General features: G+C 34.7%; 1 protein-coding gene across 1 annotated transcript in view; it reads right to left on the bottom strand.

Moving 5' to 3' along the window:
* The window catches only part of DNAH12 (dynein axonemal heavy chain 12), a 209,958-nt gene that overhangs the window by 89,453 nt on the left and 106,894 nt on the right, over positions 1 to 13,611 (bottom strand). Inside the window, exons 38-39 of the mRNA XM_039858619.1 lie at positions 9,137 to 9,325; positions 2,093 to 2,244 (exon numbers count right to left, since the gene is read on the bottom strand). Of these exons, the coding sequence (XP_039714553.1) occupies positions 2,093 to 2,244; positions 9,137 to 9,325 (341 nt within the window). The remainder of the gene's footprint in view (positions 1 to 2,092; positions 2,245 to 9,136; positions 9,326 to 13,611) is intronic.

The following is a 13,611-nucleotide window of genomic DNA, read 5'->3' as shown; positions in this document are numbered from 1 at the left end:
TTAATCTATTATTGTTATTTCATGAAAGACTGGTAAAAGTAACAACTGGCACATATTTCTGTTTACTGTTCCTGAGATTTTAATAGTAAAAACTATCATTTAGACAGATATAACTTTGCTATATGCAAAAACATTCATAAAACAAGTAACAGAAAAGAAAATCAAAGTGTGTCTCCTCAGAAAAGTGATATATTGGTATTTTTTTAGTTAGAAGTACAAGCAAGAGGGTGTGCTGTGGAATAGACTAATGAGAAGATGACAGTAAGGATAAGGGTGCTTCACAGTTACCTCAATAGCATAAAGTTTCTATGAGGTAATAAATAGTAGCGAATTCTAAAGTTAACAGTTATGTATACCTGTTAAAGGCATTTTAGAATCAAGTCAGAGTTAACTCTCTGAAAATATCTGTCTAAAAGCAAACTAAGGAATTCTCCATTCAGTAGGGCCTCAAGCATGGTTTCTCATTCTTGAGTTATTGTTATTAACTTTAAAGGCAAAAAAACTCCTCTGAGTTTATATTCACAGAACTCTGGGGAATCTCAGTTTGAGAAATACTGAATTAAAAATTAAATACTGTCACTTTGAATGATAACTTGGCACTACACAATACATAAAGACAAACACAAAGGCTGACACTAAAACTGAGATACAAGATTCAGTTAGAAGGTGTTATTTAAGTAACCAAAATTATGCTAATATTAATTTCTAAAATTATCACTGAAGTATAAACGTGAAATTAAAGTTCTTTTAGAACTACAGTAATTCCTAGAATTCATCTCTATGTCCCAGTCTGAGTAACACTCACCTTATGAAAAACTACTTATTAAAATAATTTTAATAAATAAAATACTGTTAACTTGGGGGTCCATGGACCAACTGAAGAAATTCTTAGACAGTATTCAGAGAATCTGAGAACTTCGATAACAGAAAGGTTATATCTTTACTTTCACTGTCCTTAACTAAAATGGAGCAAATGTATTAGTAGTACCTGTGTCTTTGTCACCAATTGAAATCACAGATATTATACTATGTATTACAATTGTTAATGAAATCTCAAAAATATCACTTAAGCCATTACTTCTTCAAAATTATGAGTCATCAGACACACTGCTAGATCTTATAATTTAATGTATTAATAAAGAAGCACATGTTTGTTCAATGCTTTAATAAATGTATTTCAATATATGGTTTCCTTTGTAATCCTATGTTTCTATTATTTATTTAAAAGTATTATTCTGACAAGTAGTTCATAGCACAAAAGAACTCCCATACTAGGATTTCCTTAGAATTGGCAAGTGCCTTCTTTGCCTAAGAAAGCTTTTAATATTAGCCATTAAATGCAAATAGGAATAAAATAATATTCCCTCATTAGCTATTTTTCCTGTTTTTTTAATTAAACAAGATAAAATTATCAAAAAATTCACTCAGAGACAAGTTCTTTATTGACAGTTCTTTATCAACAACTAACCATGACATTCATGCATGTTATGTAAAGTTACCTGTCTAGTTAAAGTAGTAGTAATGGTAAATTATGCATAATGTTTTGAAAGCAAAATAACTACAAAAATGCTAGTTAGAAAGTTGGTGTGAATAAGCCTATGGTACGCTATGGTACATGCTAGTATTTTTTGGTGTGCTCTTCTGATTTAAGTCTGAGATTTTCATGTTCATCTTAAGTTATGAAGAACTAGCATAAGCCATTTGAAAAATGCTAAATATAAAGGGAGAATGTGGACCATAGTTAGTCTGATACCTCAAGAATACAGAGGATACCTCTGATACCTTTGAGTCCAATGCATATCTATTTAACAATAATACCACAACTAACTTTAATCTGATGTTACAAATAATAGAAATACAAGATGGTTTATGCAGCAACAAAGTATGACAGCAAAGGCTTTGGAGTAGGAAATAGGAAACCTAGGTTCTAGGTTTGCCCCTAGTAACACATGTCACTATGGACATGTCAGATAGTCCCCCTGGGTCTCGGTTATCTGAAAATGAATGACCTCAAAGTTTATTTCAAATATCCTATGACTGTATTAGAATGGCACTGTTATATTTAAAATATATGTTTATAAGTATTTCTTACTTCGCATAGGTAATACTCAAGTTCATTAGAAATGTATATCTAATTGTGTCCATTGTAGGGACTATAATATCTTGAATCCTGACACGTTTATCTCCAAAATCAGTACTTTTAATTAACTCATTCCAATGCAGCCAGCGACCTCGGTTTTTCAACTACAAGAGAACATAAGTTTTAAATTATAACAATACACTTGCTATCTGAAAGGCTCTTTTTAACATTTTGTTATCATATTTGCTTTTACACACTTTACAGTTTTCCCCTTTTTAGTATCAAATATTAGATTCATTCAAAATAACGTATATAACATATTTAAGTCATGAAGAGATTAACTAAAATATCCATGAATCCACCACCCAATTTAAGAAATACTTTTTTTGTAATTAAATTTCGTTTCTAATGAGAACCTGAAGAATTTAATGAAACAATTATCACAAATTCATCATATCTAGAACTTACAATGTTTGCTTCTATGTCCTCTTAACACTAATCTTTCCAAAATGCCTTCAAAATGTCCTTTTGCATATAACGAGTATTTATTTGAGAGCCACTCTGTAGCTCACTACAATTTACTGGACATTGGCTCTGTGTTTTCATATTTTAAAGTAAACAGGCAATAATCTAACTAGAAACAAAATATCTTGTGAACTCACTATGTTTGTTTCTCTAAAATTATTCTCTTTGTCATTTGATCCAGGCTGATATTCAGCCAGGACATATTGGAAAGGCTGAACTGATTGTTATAATATTGAAATTCTTCTGAACCAATAGCTAAATAGCTGCTGTCCTGACACCCCTGAGTGTCCCCCACCACTGTTACCTTCCTCTCCAGGTTGCCCAGCCTGTCCTCAGAGATCCCAAAGCCTCCTATCATCAAGCAACAAAAGGGATAACACCTATCAAAGTAGAAGGTCTCTTGGATCCTGCTCCAGTGCTCTGGCTGGCATCTAAGAATCTTTTCCTATTTTCTAGAAAATTGTAAATATGTATTTGGTGTGTGTCTGGATGGTGGTAATTCTGCAAGGCTGGGTAAATGTTCTTTAGTAATTCATATTCTTATTTTTTTAGGTTTTAGCTTTTCTTTTTTTAAAGTTATATATGCACATATTTTAGAATCAATAATTTTACCATGTTAAGAAAAACAGTAGTTGTGCTCAATCTCCTCCCATGACCACATCAAAATTAAAACTAAATTATAGAAAAATCACCCTTGAGAACCACCTGAAGACTAGCTAAACAGAACTCCTGTAATTAAGGATATAAAGAAGAAGCCACATCGAGATTAGAAAGAGGGACAGAGACAGAAAATATACTGCTTCCATACCCACATATGGTGATTAAGAATCAGAAGGGATATTTCGACTGCAGAGGTTCCACTTGAGGTCCAATGGGTCCCAGGCCGACACCAGGTTTCCCAGCCCAGACCACTAGTGCTGTTAAAAGGAGTGGCTGTGAAAATCAGCATGGATTCTGTCCAGGTGAGACAGAGGGCTGCTGGAGACCTAGGCATCCTCTTAAAGGGCCTGAACAAAGACTCCCTCACCCACAAACACTCACACTAAGCTCCAGTGAAGGAATAGCAACTCAAAAAGGGCAAGGTACATCTGAGAGGAAATGAATTGTCTGGCTGCACAGGGAGGTCTGGAGGAGCAGCTCTGTCTTGAACAGAAGTGCTGGCAAGTACCATTGTTCTTTTGTTGAGCCTTCCCCCATCCAACCTGAAGGCACAGGTGGGTGTCAAATCTGAGAGTCCATCAAATTGGCTAACACTATTCGCCCCACCCTGAAGAAACCTATCCCACCCAACTCATACATGGACCCAAACCTCTTTCAGCAGTTATTTGTCACAAGCAGCTGGCTTTGGCTGGTGCTGCAGACTTTCCTAGAATCTCTCAAAGGTCACCAAATTCCAAAACAAGCAGCAGCTGGCCTCGAAGTACCCTGTACCACCTGCTAAGTGGCCTAAAACCTGGCACTAGTTGCAACAGGCGTTGGTTCATAGTTGAGCCTCCCCCAGGCACCACCAAGTCCAGCCCAGGTGGCAAGAATCTGCACATCACTATGTAGCTACTGTGGCCTCAGGTGGGGCATAGGTGTCTGGTGAACTTGGCCAGCACCAGAGACCCTCCCAAGAGAACCCAGAACCAACACATGCAGTGGCCAGATTCAAACCACACTAGAGCACCACCTAATTAGCTCCACAAACAACACACCAAAGGGTGGACTTGGCAGGCACCAGAGCCCTGTTAAAGAGCATCCCACTCCATAAGGTCAGCCCCTGCATAACAGTTTGTCCTCTGCAGTCATGGTCATTCCTCAAAGCCAGTCAGCCTGATGGTCAATTCCTCCCGCTGACATTGCAACAGCAATCAAGGCTCAACTACAACAGGGGCACACATGACTCACACAAGCCACATCCCTGGAGAGCCTAGCTCAGGTGACTAGAATGACTGTATCACTAGGCCTTCAGAAAACCTATTACATAAGGCCACTCTGCCAAAACTAGGAGCTGCAGCAGATTGACCTAATACATAGGAACCGTCACAGAGATTCAGCCTAAATGAGGAGACACAGAAACATATCACAAATGAGAAAAATCCAGAAAAAGAACTAAACTAAGTGGAGACAAGCAATTTACCTGATACAGAGTTCAAAACACTGGGTATAAGAATGCTCAGTGAACTTCAAAGAAGATTAGATGAACTCAGTGAGAATTTTAGCAAAGAGATAAGAAATATAAAAATGGATATAGAAAACATAAAGAAAAAAAGCAGTCAGAAATGAAAACTACAATAATGGAAATAAAGAATACATTAGAGCAAGGGTCCCCAACCCCCAGGCTGCAAACTGGTACTGGTTCATGGCCTGTTAGGAACCAGGCTGCACAGCAGGAGGTAAGCACAGACGAATGAAGAGCAAAGCTTCATCTTTATTTGAAGCTGCTCCCCAGCGCTAGCATCACCGCCTCAGCTACACCTCAGATCATCAGGCATTAGATTCTCATAGAAGCACCGGTCTCTGATGCCAAAAAACGTTGGGAACTACTGCATCAGAAGGAATCGACAGTGTTTAGATGACGCAGAGGATAGAATCAGTGATCTTTAAGACAAAGTAGGGCAAAACACCCAATCAGAATAACAAAAAGAAAAAAGAATCTAGAAAAATTAAGGCATCTCTAGGACAGCATCAAGCATACAAACATTCACATGATAGTGGTACCAGAAGGAGAAGAGAGCGAGCAAGGGATTGAAAACCTATTCGAAGAAATGATGATGAAAAACTTCCTTTACCTGGCAAAGACAATAGATATACAAATCCAGGAAGCACAGAGAATCTCAAACAAGATGAACTCAAACAGACTCACACCAAGATACATCATAATTAAAATACCAATGGTTAAAGACAAAGAGAGAATCTTAAAAGCAGCAAAGGAACCTACAGGGAGTTACCTACCTACAAGGGAGCTCCCATAAGACTGTCAGCTGATTTCTCAACAGAAACTTTGCAGGCCAGAAGAATCAGCAAGAATTATTCAAAATGATGAAAAGCAAGGTCCTATCACCAAGATTACCTAGCAAAGCTATCATTTAGAATTGAAGGACAGATAGAGACTTTCCCAGACAAGGAAAAGGTAATGGAGTTCATCACTACCAAACCAGTATTATAAGAAATGTTTAAGAAACTTCTTTAAGAATAAGAAAAGATAAAAATGTTAATAATAAAATGGCAATAACTACATACCTATCAACAATTACTTTAAATGTGAATGGATTGAATGTTCCAATCAAAAGATAGAGTAACTGAATGAATAAGAAAACAAGACCCATACATGAACTGCCTACAAGAGACCCATTTCAGATCAAAAGACATAACACAGGCTGAAAGTAAAGAGATGGAAAAAGATATTTCATGCAAATGAAAATGGAAAAAAAGCTTATATCAGACAAAACAGACTTCAAAACAAGTGCTGTAACAAGTGACAAAGAAGGGCATTTCATAGCAATAAAGGGGTCAATCCAACAGATATAACTCTCATAAACATTTAGGCACCCAATGTAGGAGCACCTAAATATATAAAGCAAATACTGATGGACATAAAGGGAGAGATAAACAGTAACACGATCATAGTAATAAATTTTAACTCCCTATTGACATCAATAGATAGATCACCCAAACAGAAAATCAACAAGGAAACATTGGCCTTAAACGACACATTAGACCAGATGATTTAATTGATATTTTTAGAACGTTTCACCAAAGCAGCAAAACACACATTCTTTTCAAGCATACATGGAATATTTTCCAGGATGGAAAACATGTTATACTACAACACAAATCTCAACAATTTAAGAAGACTGAAATCATATCATGCATCTTCTTTGATCACACTGGTATGAAACTAGAAATCAATTACAAGGAGAAAACTGGAAAACACACAATGACACTGTAGCTAAATAATGTGCTACTAAACAATGAATGGGTTAACAAAAAGACCAAGGAAGAAATAAAATGATACCTTGAGACAAATAAAATTGAAAATACAATGGCCCAAAATCTATGGGACATGGCAAAAGCAGTCCTAAGACATCAGAAAACAAGAAAAATCTCAAACAATGTACTCTTACATATAAAGGAATTAGAAAAAGAATAGCACACAAAGCCTAAAGTGAGTAAAAGGAAGGAAATAATAAATCTCAGAGAAAAATCAATTAAATAGAGTCTAAAAAAAAACACTACAAAAGATCAATGAAATCAAGAGCTGGTTCTTTGAAAAGATAAACAAAATTCATAAATCTTTAGCCAGACTCAACCAAAATAAGAGAGAGGATCCAAATAAATAAAATCAGAAAGAAAGAGAAGTGACAACTGATACTACGGAAATACGAAGGATTATAAGAAAACACTACTAACAAATAAATGCGAAAAAATGAACAATCTGGAAGACATGGATAAAGTCCTAGAAACATACAATATTCCAAGACTGAATCAAGAGAAAATAGAAAGTCTAAACAGACCAGTTACTACAAATGAAAACGAATCAGTAATGAAAAAACTCCCAACAAACAAAAGACCTGAACCAAATGGCTTCACAGATGAATTTTACCAAATATTCAAAGGAGAATTAACACCTATCTTTCTCAAACTATTCCAAAAAATTCAAGAGGAGGGAAAGCTCCCAAGCCTTTACAAGGCCAGCACTAGCATCACCAAAACCAAACAAAGATATTGCAAAAAAGGATAATTATATGCTGATATCTCTGATGAACACAGATCCTCAGCAAAATATTACCAAACCAAATTCAGCAATACATTAAAAAGATCATATGCCCTTATCGAGCAGGATTTACTCCTGGGATGTCAGGTTGGTTCAAAATCTGCAAATCAATTAACATGATACACCACATACACAAAATGAAGGGTAAAAATCATATGATCATATCGATAGATGCAGAAAAAAAACTGACAAAATCCAGCATCCATTTATAGTAAAAATTCAGCAAAGTGCGAATAGACAGAACATACTTCAACATAATAAAAGCCATATATGACAAACCCATAGCTAACATCATTCTCAAGTATTTTCTAAAATTTAAAATCTAGAAGTATTTTCCTTAAGATCAGGAACAAGACAAAGATGTCCGCTTTCTCCACTTTTATTCAACATAGTATTGGAAGTCCTAACCACAACGATCAGACAAGAAAAAAATAAAAGGCATCCAAATTGGAAAGAAAGAAGTAAAACTGTCATTATTTGTAGATGACATCATACTATATACAGAGAAACCTAAAGAGTCTACCAAAAAACTATTAGAACTGTTCACTGAATTCAGTAAATAACATGGAACAAACTTAACATTCAGAAATCAGTTGCATTTTTATATACCGATAACAAACTATCAGAAAGAGAAATTAAGAAAACAATCTCATTTACAATTGCATCAAAAAATACCTAGGAATAAATTTAACCAAGAATGTAGAAGACCTGTACTCAGAAAACTATAAGACACTGAAGAAAGAAATTAAAGATTGAAATAAATGGAAGCAAATACTGTACTCAAGGACAGGAAGAATTAATATCATTAAAATGCTCATACTACCCAAAACAATCTAAATTCAATGGAATCCCTATCAAAATACCTATGACATTTTTTCACAGAAGAACAGATTATTTTCACAAATAACCCTAAATTTTATATGAAACCACAAAAGATCTTGAATAGCCAAAGGGATCTTGAGAAAAAAGAACAAAGTTGAAAGTATCACACTACCTGATACCAAACTATATTACAAGACAATAGTAATTAATTTGGCATGATATTGGCATAAAAATAGACACATAGATTGACTCTAAAGGACAATTGAAAAAAAAAAAAGCAAACCCCAGCAGTTTCCCACTCTCATTATTTCCTCTCTAGCACCAACTACTTTTTACCTCTTTAAACTGGATATTTTGGTATTTACCTCCAATTCTAAAAAAATATGCTTGTGTTATCACCTCTTGGTTCTTTAGTTTTAGAGAATATTTTATTGACTTCTCACTGTGACCAATGAGGATGAAACTCTCTTCTTAAAATTCTTAAAATTCTGTGTTATCATGGTTTGGGGAAAAGATTTCTTCACTGGCAGTCAAGGGGACTGGGTTCAAGTTCTGCCTCTTCTAGTCATTTGCCTTTTTAGGTTTCTTTCTTTATCTATAAACCTTAAGATTTAGGTAAAATTATAACTAAGGCTCTATCTAGATCTTATGACTGTTAAGCAACATTTGCATGAATCAAATGATTATTCAAATGATTACTGTTTAAAATAATCTTTTTGTAAATTCTTTTTTAAAGGGAAAATAGATTTAATTTAAATCTGAAGTTATAAAATATTCTTAAAGCAAGTTTATCTATACTGTCCACAAGTTACAGGAGAAACTAAAGAAAAGGGACTAAAATGCTAACTACTAGAGTCAAAATAACACGAAGATGGAAACCCAGGAGTTTTTCCTGCTGATATAAGACTTTGTGGTTTACAGCTTATCATTAGAATCATTTTATATCATACCTCATACATGTAATCATAGACCAGGCCTTTTTCATCAAAGTGGCATTCCCATTTACCCACAGAGTCAGGAATTGGGTTGTTTTCATCTTTTCCCAAAACGATTAATCGTAGGAATGTATCAAAAACAAGACGACCACTGGTATCACAACTTCCTCCAATTGACCAAATCAAAGAAAACATAAAGCAAGCCTGTTGGTTAAAAAAAAAAAGTTAATTTAAACTAATTATTTAAAAGAAATTTTTAACAAATTAATTAAGATCTAACATATTAATTACTGGTTAACCTACTTGGAAAAGGTCAGATCTATGAATTAAGTGGATTGGAGCACAGCTAAATCACATAGTATCATTTCTCTGGCAAAAGCTATCTAATTTTAAAACACCTATGCCTATCATAGGACACTTAGGTTGCTTCCATGTCCTGGCTACCATGAATAATGCTGCTATGATCATTGAGGTGCATATATCTTTGCAGATAAATGTTTTTAATTTTTTTTAGGGAGAGGATAAATACCCAGAAGAGGGATTGCTGGGTCATATAGTAATTCTACTCTTAGTTTTTTGAGGACTCCATACTGTTTTCCATACTGGCTGTACCAATTTACTTTCCCACCAGAAGTGTCTGAAGGTTCCTTTCTCCTTACTACCTCTCCAACATTTGTTATTACTTGTCCTGTTGGTGATAGCCATTCTAGCAGGTGTGAGGTGGTAGATATTTGGAGAAAGATGTGGTACATATATTCCTGGAATATTATTCAGCCATAAAAAAAGATGAAATACTGCCATTTATTACAACATGGATGGATCTTGAGATTATCATGCTAACCAAAATAAATCAGACAGAAAAAGTTGAAAACCATATGATTTCACTCATATGTGGGATACAAAACTGAAAGCAACAAACAAACATGACAGAGACTCATGGACATGAACAGTGGATTAGAGGTTACCAGAGGGAAGTGGGCGAGGGGGAAGGCAGATAAGGGTAAAAGGGATCAAATATTTGGTGACAAAAGGAAATTTAACTTTGGGTAGTGAACACACAATGCAATATACATATGACATATTGTTGAATTGTATACTTGAAAACATATTTTATTAACCAACATCACCCTAATCATTTTAATTAAAAAATAAATAAAAAATAAAAATAAAACACTCATGACAAATGACCTAGGAATTTCTCTTTTAGGGGCTTTTATATACGAGAAAATTCACTGCAGTATTGTTTGTGATAGTAAATGATCAGAAGCAACCCAAATGTTCCTCAAGAGGAATCTGCTTAATTGGGCTATTCTACATACACTAGAATACATGCAGCTGTCGAAAAAGAAGATAACTCTACTGTTATGAAATGATCTCCAAGATATTTTGTGAGAAAACATGCAAATAAGTATGCACGGTATGCTAAAATGTATTAAAAATATATACATATAAAGAGAGTATGCATTAAATACCTAGATAGCAAATTATCTAGGCATAGGTAATAGCTGCCTTGAAGGTGGCTGGGGGACTGGTATGGATGGAAAATCTACTTTTGCCTTTTGAATTTTACTCTAGTCATATGCCTTATCTAGTTTATAAATCTGTAAGTTATAGTTTAAGAGAAAATTTTCAACTACGTGTTGATCTATATTAGTCTAAAAATGATTTAAACTGTTTAAACAATTTGGTGAGTATAGGTTTACCAACAGAATGTAAATTTTCAGAAAATATATGACATGAAGGTTACATAGGTAAATTATTCCTAGGATATTTTTATTTTATAAAAAGTTACCAATGATATGTATGGAAGAATATTGAAAACTAGTTCTGTGAAAGGCAGTTTCAAACTTAGGGAGAAAAAGGGATATAAATAAATCATACTTCAAACATGTCTTCAATTTCTTCTAAAATGGAGGGAAATAAAGGAGAAAAGGGAGGTGGAAAGAAAGAGATTATGGTTAGCAAGGAACCCTGAAATATGAGGTATCTGAGGTAGATTTTCTATGGCAACAAGGTGAAGGGGAAACAATAGGAGGGAACTGCTATTTCCGTAGAGTAGAAAAGAAGGTAGACTGAGTAGAGGAGATCAAGGCATTAAGGAATAAGGTGGTGGGTGAGAAAGTAATATACGCCGGAAAGAGAACAAAACACCTCTTTCCTTTGGAGCCCTCAGAGTTATGTCCTCTGGCCTTCTCTGACTTACTTCCAGACATTAGCTAATCTGGGCCACTGACTCCTCCTTATGCATGTGCTCTATGGATTCTGCCAGCAGTGCTCCACTCAGCTAGTTGGATGCCTGCTCCTTGTCTTTTGTAGCCGGCTTCTTGCAGGCTACATCCTGGCTTAATATTAAGAAAAAATCAATTCGCCTAAAGTCTCTATTGGATTAAGTCACTGTATTGTTTATCAAATTATGTTCTTTCACAAATAACAGGGTATATTTGGTTCATTCTGACATATTTTACTTTCTTTAAAGTGTTTTTTAAATCAGACTACCAAGTCAGGGCAATTTTAATGTCTTCAGTTATTCTTTCAGTGCTCACCATAAAACAGCTCGGGATTTTACAATGTCTTTCTAAGTATCATTTGCCAGAGATATATTTTATTCTGTAATTAAAAACCATATTAAGTATAAAACAAACCATAATCCAAACACGAATGTGCTTGCTTGTAGGATCACCTTCTAACACGTCACAGAGTAGTACTTCAAAGAGGCGTGTTATATTTTATTCTGTAATTAAAAACCATATTAAGTATAAAACAAACCATAATCCAAACACGAATGTGCTTGCTTGTAGGATCACCTTCTAACACGTCACAGAGTAGTACTTCAAAGAGGCGTGTGAGAGATACAACCACATTGCTATTACTTGTAGGAATCAGTTCCTGCAAAGTGAAAAAACATACTTTTCTTTCATCTTATTTGAAAAATAAAAGAAGATAAACATTTTATGTAAAAAACTGAGAACGTGTACATGGTTTTCATAAAGTCTTTATAAACACTTAGAGAATTTAAATTGTATGCATGATAAAAACATCTCAAATATTTTGGTTCAGTGTATTATATTATATAGTACATAACATTCTGAATTCTCTGAGAGATTAAAATTAAGTCTGAAAGAGAATAAACAATATTCTAGGGATAGCAGAAATAAAGTCTCTAACAGCCATTCATTCATTTATATATTCAACAAATGCTTACGAAAAACATACTATTCTTACATACCAAGCTAGGAGATATGGAAATAAAATATACGATCTCTGAAAAGCAGTGATATTGAAATTAAATAGGCAAAAACAATACAGGGTAATACTGACAAGGCAGAGGAAGTCTCAGGGTGGGGGAAGGGTACTAGAGTAATTGGGATAAACAATTAACCCAGACCCAGGGAGGAGGACAAGGAGAGAAATGGGAGAGGAATGAATAAAGAAAGACATCCCAGATAAATAACAGCTGAGTTGAATTTGGGGGGAAAATGTGAGTTCCCCAAGTGTAGAAGGGAAGGATGTTAAAGGCAGGAGAAACTACATACACGCAGAAATGGAGACGTAAGCACAGAGAATTAAGGAGATTGTATAGAATGGGAAAATAGGGTGTCAAAGAGGAATGGCAAGAAAGAAGGCTTGAGAAGCAGACAGGGATCAGATCCTGAAAGGCTTATAGGCTGTGTTAAGAATCTCATGCTAAAGGAAGAGGGGTACAATGGAGGATTTTAAGTAGGGGAATAAAAGGAATGAATTTGTATTTTGGAACCTTCATTCTGGTAGCAGGATATAGATTGAACCAGAGTAGCTCTACTGTATTGATTCAGGGAGGAAATGATGCAGGTCAGAACTGAGGCTAAACAGAGAAATCCAGATGGAGAGGCGAGGACAGATACAAAAGTCAGAATGGAGAAAAATCTATAGATCCTGGGGACTAACTGAATGTGAAAAATATGGGAATGAATTCTGAAAAGAAAATCCATCACTCATCAGAAAAATGGAGCATATTTTGTATTATTTATAACATTTAGTACTGGAGCTTTAAAATGAAAAAATAAAAAATGACTTTATCTGTTTATTTTCCCTATGAAGACAATGTACAGAATCTTTATAAATTGAAAATGTTTACTTTTCCCTTTTGCGCAGAATATTTTTCTTATCTTTGAAATAATATTTTAGGATAAAAAAAATCTACTGAATACTCTTGCCTTCACTATATCAATGTATTTATTTATATGTAAGTAACTAATGCATATGTGTGTGGTGAGTTGAATAGTGGTCCTCAAAGAGATACATGTGCATGTCCTAATCCCAAGGACCCATAAGTGTGATCTTATTTGCAAAAAGAGTCTTTGAAGATGTAATTAAGTTAAGGATCTCAAGATGAGATCATTCTGGTTATCTGAAAGACCCTAAATCCAAGGCCTTAAATCTTTATTAAGAGTCACACATTGAAGAGACACAAAATGTAGAAGAAAATAGAGTTATACGGCCACAAACTATGG

This window comes from Pteropus medius, unplaced genomic scaffold (assembly GCF_902729225.1).
Source record: "Pteropus medius unplaced genomic scaffold, Ma_sr-lr_union100, whole genome shotgun sequence".
Classification (NCBI taxonomy): domain Eukaryota; kingdom Metazoa; phylum Chordata; class Mammalia; order Chiroptera; family Pteropodidae; genus Pteropus; species Pteropus medius.
This window is presented reverse-complemented; position numbering and strand designations above follow the sequence as displayed.